This window comes from Podarcis vaucheri (genome assembly GCF_965113315.1).
Source record: "Podarcis vaucheri genome assembly, chromosome: 13".
Classification (NCBI taxonomy): domain Eukaryota; kingdom Metazoa; phylum Chordata; class Lepidosauria; order Squamata; family Lacertidae; genus Podarcis; species Podarcis vaucheri.
In genome coordinates this window covers 6,777,720-6,794,883 of record NC_138751.1, presented here as the reverse complement: position 1 = coordinate 6,794,883, position 17,164 = coordinate 6,777,720, and the positions used below count along the sequence as shown (strand labels likewise).

Sequence of the window (17,164 nt, the reverse complement as noted above, 5' to 3'; positions counted from 1 at the left end):
AGTCGGCTACGACTGGACCTAATGGTCAGGGGTCCCTTTACCTTTAGGTATGAATTAGGTATGAATTAAGTATGCTGAATTAGGTATGAAACCCAGAGTCCTGCATCGTGGATAGATTCAGAGAAGGGAGAGTCCCTCACTCCCAATAAGTCCCTTTACCTTTACCTTATGGCACAGGAAGTAGCTTAAGGGCTTTTTATGGAGGTCCTGGCAAATTTGGGACGATTGAGGGCTTTGTCACTGCTGTATAACAATCCCTATGAACAAATCAGAACAAATGTGCAGCTATAATGCAGCCTCTGTGATATAATTCAGCAAGCAGATCAGGGTGAACGCTCAATAAATAGGTCATTTGTTTGGGCCAGGCCACAGCCGCGAGTGAGCTTTTGAATTTTTCAAGACCCTTCTGAAACTGGAGGTGGAACAACACGAGAGCGTACGATGAGCATGCTGGATCAGGCGAACGACCCATCTAGTCCATCATCCTGTTCTTGCGGTAGGCAGCTGGATATTCCAGCGGGAAAGTCGCCAGCAGGATCCGACCACAGGAACCAGTGCCGGATTTACGTATAAGCCAACCAAGCTATAGCTTAGGGCCCCACTCTCTTGGGGCCCCCCAAAAAATTTAAGGGAAAAAAACTGGATGTACATTTCCAAAATATAAGATAAAAAACCAAACAAAATAAAACCTACATACAGCAACAGTGTTTTGTGTTGTGCAGGCTCCTGTGATGTAAGTCATGGGCCCCACCTGCTAGCCTGCTCCCTAAAATATCACTGGTTTGCTCATTTCTATACACAGTGTTAAATTGCTTCTCAAACTTAATCCGTTTTGGAGGTCTGTTCCAAAACCAAAGCGTTCCAAAACCAAGGTGTGCTTTCCCCTAGAAAGTTACAGTGGTACCTCGGGTTACATACGCTTCAGGTTACAGATTCCACTAACCCAGAAATATTGCTTCAGGTTAAGAACTTTGCTTCAGGATGAGAACAGAAATCGTGCTCTGGCGGCGCGGCGGCAGCAGGAGGCCCCATTAGCTAAAGTGGTGCTTCAGGTTAAGAACAGTTTCAGGTTAATAACAGACCTCCAGAATGAATTAAGTTCGTAACCTGAGGTACCACTGTATTGCCAAATGCCAATGCTTTTGCATTATTAAGTTTGTTATGAATAAAAAATCATTTTAAGTTAGAGCTTAATAATTATTTCACTGTTAATATACTTCCTCTTAATTGTTTTTCACTATTAATATACTTCTTCATTGTATTTCAGTTTGACAATTACTTTGATAAAATACATAATTTGTTATGTGCAAATGGCTTTAGATACCTGTTAGGTCCATAAATGACCATATAGCATATAATCAATACAAAAAAATAGTGACAATATGTTGTTGACAAAGGACAGCTGGACATATAAAGGGCCCCATTGCCTTCAGTAGTTTAGGGCCTCATCAAACCTAAATGCGGCCCCAAAAGGAACCATGTCCCCTCCTGAGGTTTCCAGCAGCTGTGATTCAGAAGCATCTGAATTTGATTTTGTAGAGGTGCAAAGGAAGACTCTGAACACAAGGCTCTCGTTTTACTTCTGCTTGCCCTGTCTCCTGCCAGCTTCAAAACCAAGAGCAGGGTGTTATGCCCTTCTGGGTAAAGATAATAATAATAATAATAATAATAATAATAATAATAATAATAATAATAATAAAATAATAATAAAATAATAATAATAATAATAATAATAATAATAATAATAATAATAATAATAATAATAATATATTTTTATTTATACCCCGCCCTCCCCAGCCAAGACCGGGCTCAGGGCGGCTAACAACCAATCATAAAAACAAGTTGATTAAAATACAATTTAAAAGATTAAGATACAACATTAAAATGGATGCAGCCTCTTCATAGGAGGAGAAAGGAAAAGGAAAGAGGGGGAGGGAATCAAATTGGCTCCAAGCCAAAGGCCAGGTGGAACAACTCTGTCTTACAGGCCCTGCGGAAAGACATCAGATCCTGCAAGGCACTGGTCTCATGAGACAGAGCGTTCCACCAGGCCGGGGCCAGTGTTGAAAAGGCCCTGGCTCTGGTTGAGTCTAATCTGACTTCCTTAGGGCCTGGGACCTCTAGGGTGTTGCTATGGACCTTAAGGTCCTCCGTGGGGCATACTGGGAGAGGCGGTCCCATAGGTACGAGGGTCCTAGGCCGTGAAGGTCTTTAAAGGTCAAAACCAGCCCCTTAAATCTGACCCTGTACTCCACCGGGAGCCAGTGCAGCTGGAAAAGCACTGGGTGAAGATGCTCCCATAGCAGATACGCTCAGGAAACCATATGTTGTCCTGCAAGAGGTTCTCAACCGTTCACAATCTGCCTTGGCAGCTGCAGGCTGGGAGAGAAGGAGCGGCACACCTCATGGTGCCTTAAGGAATCATGTGCGCGCATGGATGCCAGAGACCTTGTCTCACAGCACTTGAACCCGGGTCACCGAATGAAGCTGAGCGTCAGAAGGTTTGGGACAAATAAAAGAAAGCACTTTTTCACATGCAGTGACTGGTGTAGGGCGGGAGACTCTTCATCTCAGGGTCCTGGGTTCGAGTCCTCCCTTCTCCCCTTCCCCACCAATGTGATGTCACAGCATTAAAAAGTTCCCTAAACAGGGCTGCCTTCAGATGTCTTCTAAAAGTCAGCTAGTTGTTTATTTCCTTGACATCTGATGGGAGAGTGTTCCACAGGGCGGGTGCCACCACCAAGAAGGCCCTCTGCCTGGTTCCCTGTAAGTTCACTTCTCGCAGGGAGGGAACCACCAGAAGGCCCTCGGAGCTGGACCTCAGAACAATGGGGGTGGGGACGCTCAATGAGGCTTTGAGACCCATTGGCTGCCCTCACCTGGCTTAGCTGGCCGGTTGAAGCTGTTTCCCAGGGTGTGGCCACTGTCACATGCTGGCAGCTTTTAGAAACCACAGGTGAGAGCTGAGTGGGGAACAAAGGCAGGCAAACCGCCCCCCCCAGAACAAGCATGACATGTCCCCCACTACAGGGACTAGGTAAAGGTAAAGGGACCGCTAACCATTAGGTCCTGTCGCAGACGACTCTGGGGGTGCGGCGCTCATCTCGCTTTATTGGCCGAGGGAGCTGGCGTACAGCTTCCAGGTCATGTGGCCAGCATGACTAAGCCGCTTCTGGTGAACCAGAGCAGCGCACGGAAACGCCGTCTACCTTCCTGCTGGAGTGGTACCTATTTATCTACTTGCACTTTGACGTGCTTTAGAACTGCTAGGTGGGCAGGAGCAGGGACCGAGCAAAGGGAGCTCACCCCGTCGCGGGGATTCGAACCGCCAAACTTCTGATCAGCAAGTCCTAGGCTCTGTGGTTTAACCCACAGCGCCACCCGTGTCCCTTACTACAGGGACTACCCCTCCCCTAACACCCCATATACCCTACATATATGTTGTTGTTGTTGTTGTTGTTGTTGTTGTTGTTCTTCTTCTTCTTCTTCTTCTTCTTCTTCTTCTTCTTCTTCTTCTTCTTCTTCTTCTTCTTCTTTCTTTTTTCTTTTTCTTCTTCTTCCTTTTCTTCTTCTTCCTCTTCCTCTTCTTCCTCTTCTTCTTCCTCTTCTCTCCCCAACATGCCACTTCTTCACACCAATTGCCAGTTTTCATGCCTGCCCCCCCCCCCAGTCTGGGGTCGCTCCTTGTGGAATTCCTTGCTACCCCTTTTTGCCTTAACCCTCCTGAACAATTAGGTATTGTCTGCAAACTTGGCTCCCTTGCAACTCACCCCTGGCTCTGGATTATTTATGAACAAATTAAAAAGCACAGGCCCCATTTCCTATCCTTGGGGAAGCCGCTGCTTTCTACGTCCGTCCGTGGGGGAAAAAAACTCCATTTATTCCTGCTCCCTCTGCTTCCTGCTGCTTAACAAATTACTGATCCACAAATGGAGCTTCTTCTTTTACCCCACGAATTCAAGGTTTGCTCAGGAGTATTTGCTAAGGGACATAATTGAATTTTCCTGTGAGATGTATTATGTTCTGAATTCGATTAGCTGTCAGAAAGGGACCCATCGCTCCAACCTGCGTGGAGGAATCTTCCCCCTGCTGTTTCCATTGCTATCCCCTGCTATCCTGGCAGCAATTTATCAGCACAGCACGGCGGGGGGGGGGGTCTGTTCTCCAAAGTTAGATTAATGCTCAGCCTGCCAGCTGAGCGGAGACTTTGTAGTGAAAGCAACTTTATTAGCTCAGCGCAGCTTTTTTGTGTGGGATCGCCTCAGATATATGGAAACGCAAATCCCATTCCAGAAAAAATAAAAAAATTCCTTCCAGTAGCACCTTAAAGACCAACTAAGTTAGTTCTTGGTATGAGCTTTCGTGTGCATGCACACTTCTTCAGATACACTGAAACAGAAGTCACCAGATCCTTCTATATAGTGAGAAGGTGGGGAGGGGTATTACTCAGAAGGGTGGTGGGAATGGGAGATTGGCAGATAGCTGAGATGAGCCTGTTGACGACTCTTAACGACTGCAATAGGTCTTACAGGAAAAGGCAAGGGGTGAGAAGGTGAAAAATGGCTTAGTCATGTATAATGAGATAAGAATCCAATGTCTTTGTTCAGACCAGGTCTCTCCATGGTTTTGAGTTTGGTAATGAGTTGCAATTCAGCAGCTTCTCTTTCCAGTCTATTTCTGAAATTCCTTTGTAGTAAAACAGCTACTTTGAGATCTTGTATAGAATGTCCTGGGAGATTGAAGTGTTCTCCATTCCAGAAAAAATATGTGTGCTGTTAAAAAGTCTTTTGTCCCTTTTGTCTGTCCTAAATTTACTCATGGGATGACCTAATGATCTACTATTAGAGGGAGAAAAACTATTATTATTATTATTATTATTATTATTATTATTATTATTATTATATCCTTCCTGTCCAAGGTCACTTAGGGCAAAGTGGGGATTTGAACCCTGCTCTCGCAGGTTCCTTGTCTGACACTCTAACCACTACATCACACTGCCTCTCCTCTTTATGTCCGTTCCCTGCACAGCGTTACGGATCTCCAGCGGGTGCCGTCAGGGTAAGGACTTTTGGGAATAAATCTGCAGTCCCACTCAGCAGAATGAGCAGAAGCGCCCCCCCCCCAAACACAGCAGGGCAGCTGTCCTGCCATATTGTGATATAAGGAGGGCTGGGGGTGGGGAACTGGATTCAATTAGCATTTAAAGGCAACCCTAGACCCAATCCCGCTTCCCCGAACAACACACAGACCGAATATGTACAGTTGTCCTTCAGAATTGGCGCCCCTCTGGGTTTTGCAACGCTGTTCTCCATCCAGCCCGGTAAATGTGCACAAAAGTGCATTTATTAGGGTAAAGCATTCATTTTTTTAAAAAAATATGCATGCGTTAGTGAAAATAACATAACTGAAATGCATCCCATCTGGGAAGGGGAATGCTATGCAAAAGAAAAAAAGTATATAACGGGCAAAATTGCATAATAGAATTGGGAAACATTTGCATAAAGAAGCTGATGAGTTTTCACAAGGACTTAAACAACAACAACAAACAAACAAACCCAGAAATCCTGACGTGGAATGTGAAGAACTGAATTTACGATTGGGGGAAATGGGGGAGGAGGAAAAGCTGAGGACGAGCCCAAAATTGGCAGATCAACTCCCTCCCTGGATGCGAGTCAAGCGATATCACCTTAGACGCACAGACGCACATCAATTCTGTGATGTCCGGCGCCTAAAACCACCCAAATGTTTCACTGCATTTTCTCTTGCACAGAAAGTGACTCAACTCCTCGATCATTTTTCTCTCCCCTTATATATATCTATTTCCCCTGCATTTTTAAGAACAATTTTGTGTGTTTTGTTTTTCCCCCCACGGGAACCACCAAGACTGCGCGGAGCGTCCCAAGCCCAGATATTTTCCGCCCAGAAGCGCCTCTGATCTTTCCGCCCGCCTTGCGGAGCCAGAGGTGTCCCATCGCCGCTGCCACCGCCAGGCATGGCTTTGAGCGAGTGTGTGACCTCCCCCTCCCTTACACTGCGGAGTCTAGGAAGGGGGAGGAGCCAGCGAAAGACATGGGATGGAGGGAACGTGACAGCAGCAGAAAAAGAGAGAGAGCGCGCGCACGAGACGGCAGGAGGAGCGAGGAGGTGGAGGGGAAAACGACAGAGCCACAACAAGGACTTGCCGGGGAGAAAAGGAGCCGTTCAGCAGGAGAGGAAGGAAAGGAAGAGAGAAAGCCCAGAGGACCTTCCATCCTCCGCAGCCTTCTGCCAAGGTAACAGCTGCCTCGCCTCCTTCCGTCTCAGCCAGCCCTGCAGTGGTACCCAAGGAAAGCCATTTCCCCCGCCCACGAGGGATGCTCCGGGAGCTCTCCCTGGTGCTGAAAGGATGCTCTGCAGCGCACTGCCCTGTCTGTGCGGGTGCTGCTGCTGCTGCGACGCGTTTGGCAGAGTTGTGGGATGTTGCGCGTGTCCCGGGACCCCTCCCCCAGGAAGGGGTGCCCCTCGGGTGGGGAGGAACCCCTTCCCACGTAGGAGTCCCTGTGGCTGCGTGTCTCTTTTCACGCGGGGCTGTGCCTGGTTATCTGGGCTCGTCTGCCGGGATCGTGGCGCCTTTCCTGCCCCACGCCTCCAGCCACGAGTCAGGTCATGCGTCGCGCAGCTGCCTCGCACCCCCGTGTCTCGTGCGCCCGCCCGGGGCCAGTGACGCATGTCACAAACTTGAGCACCGCCCTTGGCATGTTTGTGCCCCTTTCCCTCTGTGTTGGTGTTGCGAGAGCCCGTCCCTGTCCTGCGTGTGTCTGGCACTGCGATCCTGTCCATCTTTAGGAGATCCTAACCATGTGCGTTACGCGTGCCCTCTCGCCTTGCAGGGCAGGGCTCAGCTGGGTTGCTGCCCTGGGTGTGGCAGAACTGAGCCCTGGCTCGCCCTTGCTCGCCCCTCTTCTTCGCCTCTCTCCTTGCCCACGGAAAGATTATGAAAACAGCCCCTCCCCTCTCCTCCCTCCCTGTGTCCCGGTCTCTTTCGGTGCTGCGTGGAACTGCACTTAGTTCTTCTCGGTCTCCAGGCAAACCTTTCAGAATCACCCAGAGATTCGAAAGCAGGAGTTTGCAGGCAAAACTTTATTTAACTTGGACAATGGCCTGAACTCAGGCCGGGTTTTGCAAAAATTATATTAATATATGAAAAGTATTAGACAGATTCTGGGAGGGTTCATAATCCTTCTCCTGGAAGAGTGGGAAAAAATGGAGCCTCCACATTCAGTCGCAGTAGAGCTTTAGAGACAGACAACAACAAAACGCAGTGGGTTATTACCACCTTTCTGGCTTGCTTGGGAGCTCCTGGGGTGTCTGGGCAGTGGCGTAGCGTGGGGGGTGCAGGGGGCCCGGCCGCACCGGGCGCAACATCTGGGGGTTAGGGTTAGGGGGCGCAAATCCACGGGTTAGGGGGCGCAAATCCACTGGTTAGGGGGCGCAAATTACTTGCCTTGCCCCGGGTGCTGACAACCCACGCTACGCCACTGTGTCTGGGTGTCCCTTCAGCAGGATCAGAAAAGGGGTTCCATTTTTGTGTATTCCTTGAGTGCATGTTGGTGTGCTTTGTGACAACACTACACAGCTACAAGGGGTGTCTGTTTCACATTTTGTCAGGTCTCTTCCTCTTGTGTGCGCGCGCTTTATGTCGTTCCTCCTTTCTGATGTGGGTCCTTGTGGTTTTGGGGGTCTCCGCTGACCACACCTGCGCTGCCCCCTCCCCCCGTGGCCACGTGGCTTCTCCCCACCTCCCACCGTGGCCTCCCTCTGCTTCTCAGAGACATACCGCCCCTTATTCCAACTGCTTCCTGTGGACGCGTCTCCCATGGTTTCGTCTAATCCTTGCCTTTTCAGCCGCACAACAATCCAAGCTGAGAGGCGGCATCCGCCCCAGCGAACGAGGATTTGAACCTGAGTCTTTCTGGACCCGGTTCAGCCCTTGATCCACTCTGTCAAACTGCCGTCCGGTTTTGCACAGGTGTTGGTCTTATACACGTGTGTGTGTGTACTTTTCTTCCGTGTGGGCTGCTGAATTTCACTGCATCTCTCCACATGCTGAGTGTGTGTGGCTTGGCCATAGTTATTCTCCCAGTTGATCCTCAGCTTGTGTTACCCTCAAGTCCCTAGTCCTCTTGGTGCCTCTGCATAGGGTGTGCCTGGACTTCGAACTGTGCAGTCCCAGAACCTTAGACATCGCCTCCTTCAGGCCATCAGTTGTCAGTCATCTTGTGTGTTCCTCAACAGTGCTGGTGGGGTTGTCACATACCCTCAATCTACAATGTCCTTTGGGGAAAGGCAGTAGCTCAGTTCCGGAGCAGAAGGTCGCAGGTTCAATCCCTGGCCCCTCCAGGAAGATTTGGGAGACGTTCCCTGCCCAAAATCCCAGAGAGCTGCTGGAAATCAGTGTAGACAGCATGGAGCTAGATGGAGCAATGGTCTGACTCAGGATAAAGCAGTTTCCTATCTAGCTAACACACTTCGCTGTGTAATCTTTGCTCGCCCCAGGCTGTGTGTACTCTACCAGCAAATGGGAGTTCCTTGGTCTACAAAGTGTACAAAGTAAGTCACATGACGTTTCATGGCATTAACCTAGATTTCATAGCTTGTGTGTGTGTAAGCTTCGGGGTTCCACAGAGCTCTTTGGCAAGGGGATTCTGGGGTAGGGAAATGATTCTCCATGCAACACTGAGATTTACTGGTGGGATTGACTGCCGCAAGCTGTTGTGCTGGCCTTGGAAATGGGATTTTTCCAATGATTGCATCAACGGAAATTAGCCGGGATGGCTAAGAGATCGTTATGCATTGGGGGGCAGCTGTGGTGGACAATTATAGGCCGTCTCCCTCTGTCAGGCCAGGCTCATGAGCTGCCCAGCAACACCTGACAGGCCTCTGGACCAATCCAGAGGAGCCTTTCCATTCTCATGAACTCAGCCTGACAAAGCGTTCTGTGGCCCTTCGAAGCTTGCATACCCAGACCCGAACTGAAACAGTTCCAATTGCAGCTACAATTGACCTGCTTTTAGCCTGCTGTGCTACACGCCTCATCTCCTGGTCCTTGAACTCTTTAGACGCGGTGCCATTTGGATGTGTCTTGAGAACATTTGCCTCCTTGCAACAAACTTGGTGGGGTGCCAGACTCTCCTCTCTGCATGGGCTGGGGCTGCCCTGTTCCTGTTAGGTTTCCCCAAAAAATCTCCCTGGTGTTGTTGAGTTAGGCAGAACCTTCAAAGCCAAAAGCGGGCCCAAGTTCCAAAGGCAACTGAGAATCCATATGTTCCACACCAGCACAGCCTCTAAGAGTAGCAGGTTGTGGAATTGCCACAGCACTGAAACTGCCCCCAAACAAGTCTTTTCATTCCAGACATGCTGATTCTCAGAAACGGCAATTGTGTTGTGTCTCTCGCTGAGAAACTCCTCTGATCCTACCTCTGTTCGGTCAACAGAGCATAGGCTGAGTTCTACAGTTGGATCAGGCAAAAGGCCCATCTATCCCAGAACCCTTTCCTCACAGTGGCTGGCTTGAAGTCTATATGGAAAACCCGCAAGCCCAACAGCCATCTCCCCTCCTGCCTTTTCCAGCAACTGTTATTCAGAGACTTCTCCTCCAGGAATTTGTCTAATCCTCTTTTAAAGCGATCCAATATGGTGGCCGTTGCTGCTTCATGTGGCCGTGGGTTCCACCGCTTATGCTCTGCGTGAAGAAGGAATTCCTTTTGTTGTCTGGAATCTGGTCCTGCTCAGCTTCCTTTGAGGATGCCCACGGGTTTCTACTCTTGTGGAAGAGGGAGAAAAAACTCTTCTCATTCGCTTTCTCCACACTGCAAAGAAGTTTGAACATCTCATATCCCTTGCTTGCCATTCCCCCCCCAAAAAAAACTATATAAAAAAAACCCCACCCAAATGTTGTAACCTTTGCTCAGAGGGAAATCGACATTGCTTAAGGAGGTGGGGACTGGGAAGCAGTTCTGGCCGTGTGCTCGGATCGTTCAGAGACACGACAATTTCCTCTTCACCCTGAGGAGTCGTGCCAGAACAGGGACTCATGCAGAGGTGGACAGAGGTGCTCTTCTGTTTTTCACCTCACACACTTTACAGAACGAAGTGGGGCTCCCAGCTCTACTTCCTTGGGATATCTGAGTTTGGAGCAAGCATCCGAGCTCCTGGTCTCTGAGGGCCTGGTCAATGAAGAAGAAGAGTTTGGATTTGATATCCCGCCTTTCACTCCCTTTAAGGAGTCTCAAAGCGGCTAACATTCTCCTTTCCCTTCCTCCCCCACAACAAACACTCTGTGAGGTGAGTGGGGCTGAGAGACTTCAGAGAAGTGTGACTGGCCCAAGGTCACCCAGCAGCTGCATGTGGAGGAGCGGAGACTCGAACCCGGTTCTCCAGATTACGAGACTACCGCTCTTAACCACTACACCACAATGCTCTAACTGCTATGCACACTGCTGCGCAAATGCACCCAAAATTCACTGAGACCTGTAATAAGTCGAGAGAGCCAGTGTGGAAGAACAACAGTGTCGTTTGGTGCAATGGTTAGAGCGTTGAACTACGACTCGGGAGACCAGGGTTCAGACCTGCACTCTGCCGTGAAACTCGCTGGGTGACCTTGCCCATTCCCTTCCTCTCAGTCTCACCTACCTCGCAGGGCTGTTGTGGGGGGGGTCAAAAGAGGAGAAGGATGCACACCGCCTTGAGAAAAAGGTGGGATATCAGTGCCATAAATTATAACAATAATCCGAGAGTGCTGTGGTACTTTCTGTTTAAATCCTTCGCCAGCCACTGTCGTGTTAGGAAGGGGTTTTTGAACTGGGCAGAGAACTCCCTCTTGTACACCAAATCGGTGTGCAGTCAGTCATGTGGTACAGCACACACACACACCCCCCCAAAAAATACACAGACACCAAAATCTTCATGCATTTGGAAAAGCAGGACACGGGGAGGAGGAGCTGAGCAGGAAGAAGAGGCAGCAAGCCAGGAAATGACATTTTTCCGTGCAGCCGAGGTTCCCTTATCACAGAACCTGAGCGCTGGAGCAAAGCACTGGTCCCCGGCGCATTAATGCGCCTCGCAGCGCCCGTAAAACCTTTTCCAGGAAATACTCAGTGGGCACAATTCCCCCTTCTTTCTTTTCTGCTGAGCCTGGCTGCGGTGCCTCAGCGCAGGCTCCGAGCAAGCTTTGCTGGATCAGACCCAAGGCCTGCTCAGTCCAGCATCCTGTTCCCCACAACGGACAGCCGAGCATGACAGGGAGGCGACGGCACCCCTCGGCTGTTCTGCACCGGTCAGGGATAGAATGCTTCAAAACCTGGGGCTTCCATCTGACCAGCTGTCCCACTAGCCACCGAGTCTTCGTGTTGTTATGAATGTGTGTGTGTGTTGCTTTTACAAATGCAAAGGTCTACGGCGGCCCTTGAAACTAGACCCACGGCGTCTGCTCAGATCAGTGGCGTAGCGTGGGTTGTCAGCACCCGGGGCAAGGCAAGTAATTTGCGCCCCCTAACCCGTGGATTTGCGCACCCGAACCCTAACCCCCAGATGTTGCGCCCGGTGCGGCCGGCCCCCCTGCACCCCCCCACGCTACGCCACTGGCTCAGATGTCCCTCTCGCCCCCCCCCCCGTGGCTCTCTGCTCCTCCCCACACAGGCTGGAGCCTCTCGCTTTTGACCTGCCTCAGGTCCCTAGTGGGAGCCAAACCAGCCATCCAGGCCGCAGTGTAATAAATCAGGGCTGGAGCTGACTCAGCAACCCTTTGGTCCCAGAAGCTCTCCTGCCAGTTTGGAACGTGTCAATATATATTTTCCTCCCAAAATTCTGCATCCAGAGCTGGAAGCAGGGCGGATGGTGAAGGGAGGGGGGCAGACTGGGGGAACGGGGCGGGAATCTCCATAACACCCCCACACACACACCCCGACTTGAAAACCTAGGAGCTTCTTTTCAGTGCCATTTTTCTGCTCAGACTTCTGAGCATGCACAGAGCGCCATCGGTGTTGCCGCATCAGGAGAAATTATTTGATTCTCACCCCCACAGGCCACCACCTATGTTTGACTCACAGCACCCCCTCCTTTTAGCACCCCCTCAGATTGGACCTCCGTCCCCCTCAGAGACTCTCATATGCAACTTCAACCCTCCTTTTTTTGGCAAAAAAACACCATTTTTTGATTGCCCACACCTCTGAAGAGCCCTGGCATTGCCCGAAACAGAATTTTGAGGCACTTGGACGAAAAATGCTTTCTCTGAACTTTTACCTCGGATTGTTGTTGTTGTTTTTTGCTATGGGCTGGGCTTCCCGAAGGCATCTGTTTTCTGCCTCGAAAGCTCAGCTGTGGGGAAGGATTCGAACAGAAGTGGAAAGGCCTTTCTGACCGAGCAGGTGAAGAGCCCGTTTCTCTCCCTGGGGAGGAATTGCAGAGTTTCCCCACCCACCCCACAAGCCAGGAATATATTTTGGGGGACAGACTAGGTGGAAGATATTTCCAGATTGACACGAGCCCCCTTTTTTGCTAGATTCCAGGAACTGAGCTCTGCCATTTTGGGTGTGTGGAACTGACCGTTCGGCTCTCCCATGAGAATGTGGACATTTTCCATTCCTTTTTTAAATAAATATTTATTAAGGTTTTACAATTTATAACAAGCATAACAATACACACACAGAGACAAAAATAACATAAAAAAGAACAAGTATAATTTCAATACCTTATTTTCTTAAAACTTATTTCACCGACCTCCTCATACCTCCCCTTTCTGCATTCCCATTTCAAAAATTTAATTCAGCAAGTCCTCACCCTTGATTTTATCTAATTATCATCCTTACTTTCCTTTCACTCAATCTTTACAGCTGTACTCCATTTAATTTTAAAAGCCACATTATTCTAAAATTCATAAATTTTACAGTATTTCTTAAGGTAATTCTTAAATTTCTTCCAATCTTCTTCCACCATCTCTTTTCCCCGGTCTCGGATTCTGCCAGTCATTTCTGCTAGTCCCATATAGTCTATCACCTTCATCTGCCATTCTTCCAAGGTGGGTAGATCCTGTGTCTTCCAATACTTTGCAATGAGTATTCTTGCCGCTGTTGTAGCATACATAAAAAATGTTCTGTCTTTCTTTTGCACCGACTGGCCGACAATGCCCAGGAGAAAGGCCTCTGGTTTCTTAGGGAAGGTATATTTAAATACCTTTTTCATTTCATTATATATCATTTCCCAGAAAGCCTTAATCCTTGGGCACGTCCACCAAAGGTGAAAAAAAGTACCTTCAATATTTTCCATTCCTCTCCTTTCTTGTTGTCCTATTCCTTCGCTCGGACCTCTCCCAGTTCCGTCCATCCCCCACCCAGCCAGCTCCCTGTTCCGTTAAGCAATATCCTTCTGCTTGTGTCCGCCCGCCAATCTCTTCCCCTTCTGCCCTTCTTCCTTCGACCCCTTGACCCCACTCAGGACCCACCATGTCGGAAGGGGTCGACTCTCAACCCGTGGCCCTGGGAGCCAGCCGAGTGGAGCTCAGAGTTTCCTGCTGGAGCCTGTCGAAGCGCAAAGATGCCACCAAACCTGACCCTTGCCTGCTTCTTCACCAGCTCAGCACTGGACAATGGAGTGAGGTAAGACCGCCGCTTTCGACTGGGCTGATGACCTCTGGGGGTCCCTATTTTCTTTTCTTTTTAAAAATCATTTTTATTGATTAAAAAACATCCCGCTAATATATCCAATCAGAATAATCCAATTAAAATAAAAAACTAAGATTAAAAAAAGGACCAAATTATAATCCAAATTATAATTATTGGTTTTTTTTTTGGAGCTCCCCACAGTCTGGACCTCTGAAGCATATTTCCACATCTCAGTTCTGTCTCTCCCATATTTTGGGCATCTCAATTTTAACGCTTTAAAATTCTCCGTCCCTGGTTCCATGATTCTCAATCATGTCAAACATCATATATCCTGGTATGAGCTTTCGTGTGCATGCACACTTCTTCAGATACACAAGAAGTGTGCATGCACACGAAAGCTCATACCAACTAACTTAGTTGGTCTTTAAGGTGCTACTGGAAGAAATTTTTTTATTTTGACTATGGCAGACCAACATGGCTACCTATCTGTAACTGGAATCATATATCCTTTCATCCGTCAAATACAGCTTTATTTGTATATACTGTATTTTTTGCACCATAACACTCACTTTTTTCCTCCTAAAAAGTAAGGGGAAATGTCTGTGCGTGTTATGGAGGGAATGCCTACGGGTGGCATGCCTACAGATTTTCCTCCTCTAAAAACTATGTGCGTGTTATGGTCTGGTGCGTGTTATAGAGCGAAAAATACGGTACATATTTTTCCAACTGCCTTTTTACCAGCGCAGCTACCTCTGACTCCACTCCAATCCGGGATGTTGTCCAAGTCTGTTATCTGAAGTTTAATGGTGCAGCAACTCCCTCCCAATCATTAATTGTCCAAACCTTCCTTTTGAGCTTTAATGAACCAGTACCTTCCACGTTAAATTGTTGGGCAAAACCGTTTGCAATATTGCAGTGTAAATAAACTGTATTCCAGAGGCTGATCGGGGGTCCCTATTTTCCAGGGACATCCCTGATTTAGAGAAGCCGTCCCGGTTTCTGATTTGATCCTGGAATGTCCCACTTACCCTTAGGATGTCCCTGTTTTCTTTGGAGGGTTTGGCGCTATCTGACCCCTGAGCCGTCGGAAGGCAAACTAGAGAAGGTTCTTTGAAATGTTTAATGTTTTATTATGTTTTTATATATATTGGGAGCTGCCCAGAAGCTGGCTGGGGCAAGCCAGTAAGACGTGTGGGGTATAAATAGTAAAATTATCATGATGGAAGGGGACGTCCCTATTTTCGTCAGAGAAATGTATGTGATGAGTGGGAACTGTAACACTTTGTTGCAGTGCGCAGGGCTTCCTGTTTAGACGTCTCTCTGTGCTTAAGCTTTCCCTCCCCCTTAATATTATCTGCAAACTTTGTGGGGTTTCCTCCAGACTCCCGATTCTGGCCATTGGTCATAGAATCATACAGTGGGATAGTACCCCAAAGGACATCTAGTCTGACCCGCTGCAACGCAGGAATCCTTTTTGCCCAACATGGGGCTCGAAGCCACGACCCTGAGGTTAAGAGTCTCATGATCTACAGACTGAGCTATCCCAGAGTGTGATGCTTTCGTTGAGATTCCTGCATTGCAGCGGGTCAGACTAGATGACCCCCGGGGTTCCCTTCCATCTCTGCAATTCTATGATTTACGGTTCCTCGCCTGTGCGTGGCTGATGTTTCCGTTTGCCTATGTATAAACTCCACGCACGTCCACTCGACCGCTCCGATCTGTAGATCAGGCACTTTTGCAAACCCCACAAAACATTTATTCCGTGGCTGTTTTGTGGGGTTTTTGTTTCAGCAAGCCTACCCAGATATTTAGAATGCCGATGTGTGTTTTAATCTGATTTTAACTTTTTTAAAGATTTTAAATAGTTTTAAACTGTTTTCGCAGAGAGGTTTGTTATATTCGTAAACTGCTTTGAGGTGTTTTCTTTTCCAACGATCAAGCAGTGTATAAATATTATGTAATTAATAAAAATAATAATATTATCGGCATCATCTTGACCTTCTGCTTATAAAGCACTTGGAGCAGATTTCATCAGAAAGAAAACCACAACAACACAAAGTACAGGTTTAAAACATTGCCGTCTGAAAGCAGGAATTGATTTGTAAATATCCCTTTTGCTCCTTTTTCACTCATTATTATTATATCTGTAATATCAGCGATTTTAAAAATGCTAACATGGCCTTTTTCAAGAAGAGCATTGGGAGGAAGTTGATTAGCTATTGGGATAAAATGTACCCATGGATGAGTATTTAAGCGAAAATTTTAGTACTGGGGAGAGGTAATAGATAGTTAACTCTTATAGCAATTTTATTATTTTATTGCTTTTAAAAGCTACCTTGATTCTGGATAATATGTTTTGTTTTAATTTTGAATAAAAGTTTTTTTTTTTAAAAAAAAAAGCTGCCTTGAACTCCTTGCAGGAAAGATGACACAAACAGGGAATAAAAAGAAGTTAAATCAGTTCAAAACGGCAGCCGAATCACATGTTAACTGGCTACTGAAAACTGGAAGAATAGAGATATGATTCCCTTAATCAACGGCTTGACAATATGACAATCTTGGCAATATATGAACGCAATATATAGACGCAGACTTTCTTTGGAGAAATATAGTGATATTTGGAATGACTATCCACAGAATATATTAGGTTACTGATAAATATATCTGTACGAGGATAATAAGACCAGACACATCTGTATACGAATGTACGGAAATGTGATTGTTTTCCTTTTGTTTCTATTTTCATTCGCTTTTCCCTTTTTCCTTTTTTATCACTCTTTCGTTTTACGAATGGAATTCTTCTAATAAAATATTAATTTAACAACAACAACAACAACAACTAGCTACAGATTTCTTTTAAATGGCTTTCCGTTTCTAGCTAAGAGCTTATCCAGACTAACCTTCCCTCCACTCTTTCCAGGACAATCAGTGATTTAAAGCTCTCTGCCCAAGCACCCCTCTTTTTGAACTCTAGACCATGGGTAGGCATACTAAGGCCCGGGGGCTGGATCCGGCCCAATCGACTCCTAAATCTAGTCTGTGGACGGTCCAGGAATCTGTGTGTTTTTACCTGAGTAGAATGTGCCCTTTTATTTAAAATGCATCTCTGGGTTATCTGTGGGGCCTGCCCGGTGTTTTTACATGAGTAGAGTGTTTGCTTTTATTGAAAATGCATCTCTGGGTTATTTGTGGGGCATAGAAATTATTTTTTTCCTCCAAAACATAGTCCGGCCCCCCACAAGGTCTGAGGGACAGTGCACTGGCCCCCTGCTGAAAAAGTTTGCTGACCCCTGCTCTAGACCTTCCCCTGCGAAAACCTGCACAAAACCCCACCCTCGGGCACGAAGCGTCAGCGGGACAAAAGGAAAGAGGGGGATAAGCCCTATGTCAGCCTCTGCCAATCTGAAGCTGATGGGATTTGTAGTCCGACACATTGGAAAGGCCCCGGATTGGCAGGAGCCTGGTCTGAAGGTCCATTTTATAAGAAACCACCTTCCTTTAGTGCTCAGCCTCATAGAATCAAAGGA

At 47.6% G+C, this 17,164-nt stretch overlaps 1 protein-coding gene across 1 annotated transcript in view; it reads left to right on the top strand.

Annotated features, from left to right (window-relative positions):
* Positions 1-6,053: 6,053 nt before the first annotated feature.
* The window catches only part of CPNE6 (copine 6), a 32,508-nt gene continuing 21,397 nt past the window's right edge, over positions 6,054-17,164 (top strand). Inside the window, exons 1-2 of the mRNA XM_082197724.1 lie at positions 6,054-6,272; positions 13,471-13,631. Coding sequence (XP_082053850.1) covers positions 13,479-13,631 — 153 coding nt within the window. The 5' untranslated portion in view covers positions 6,054-6,272; positions 13,471-13,478. The remainder of the gene's footprint in view (positions 6,273-13,470; positions 13,632-17,164) is intronic.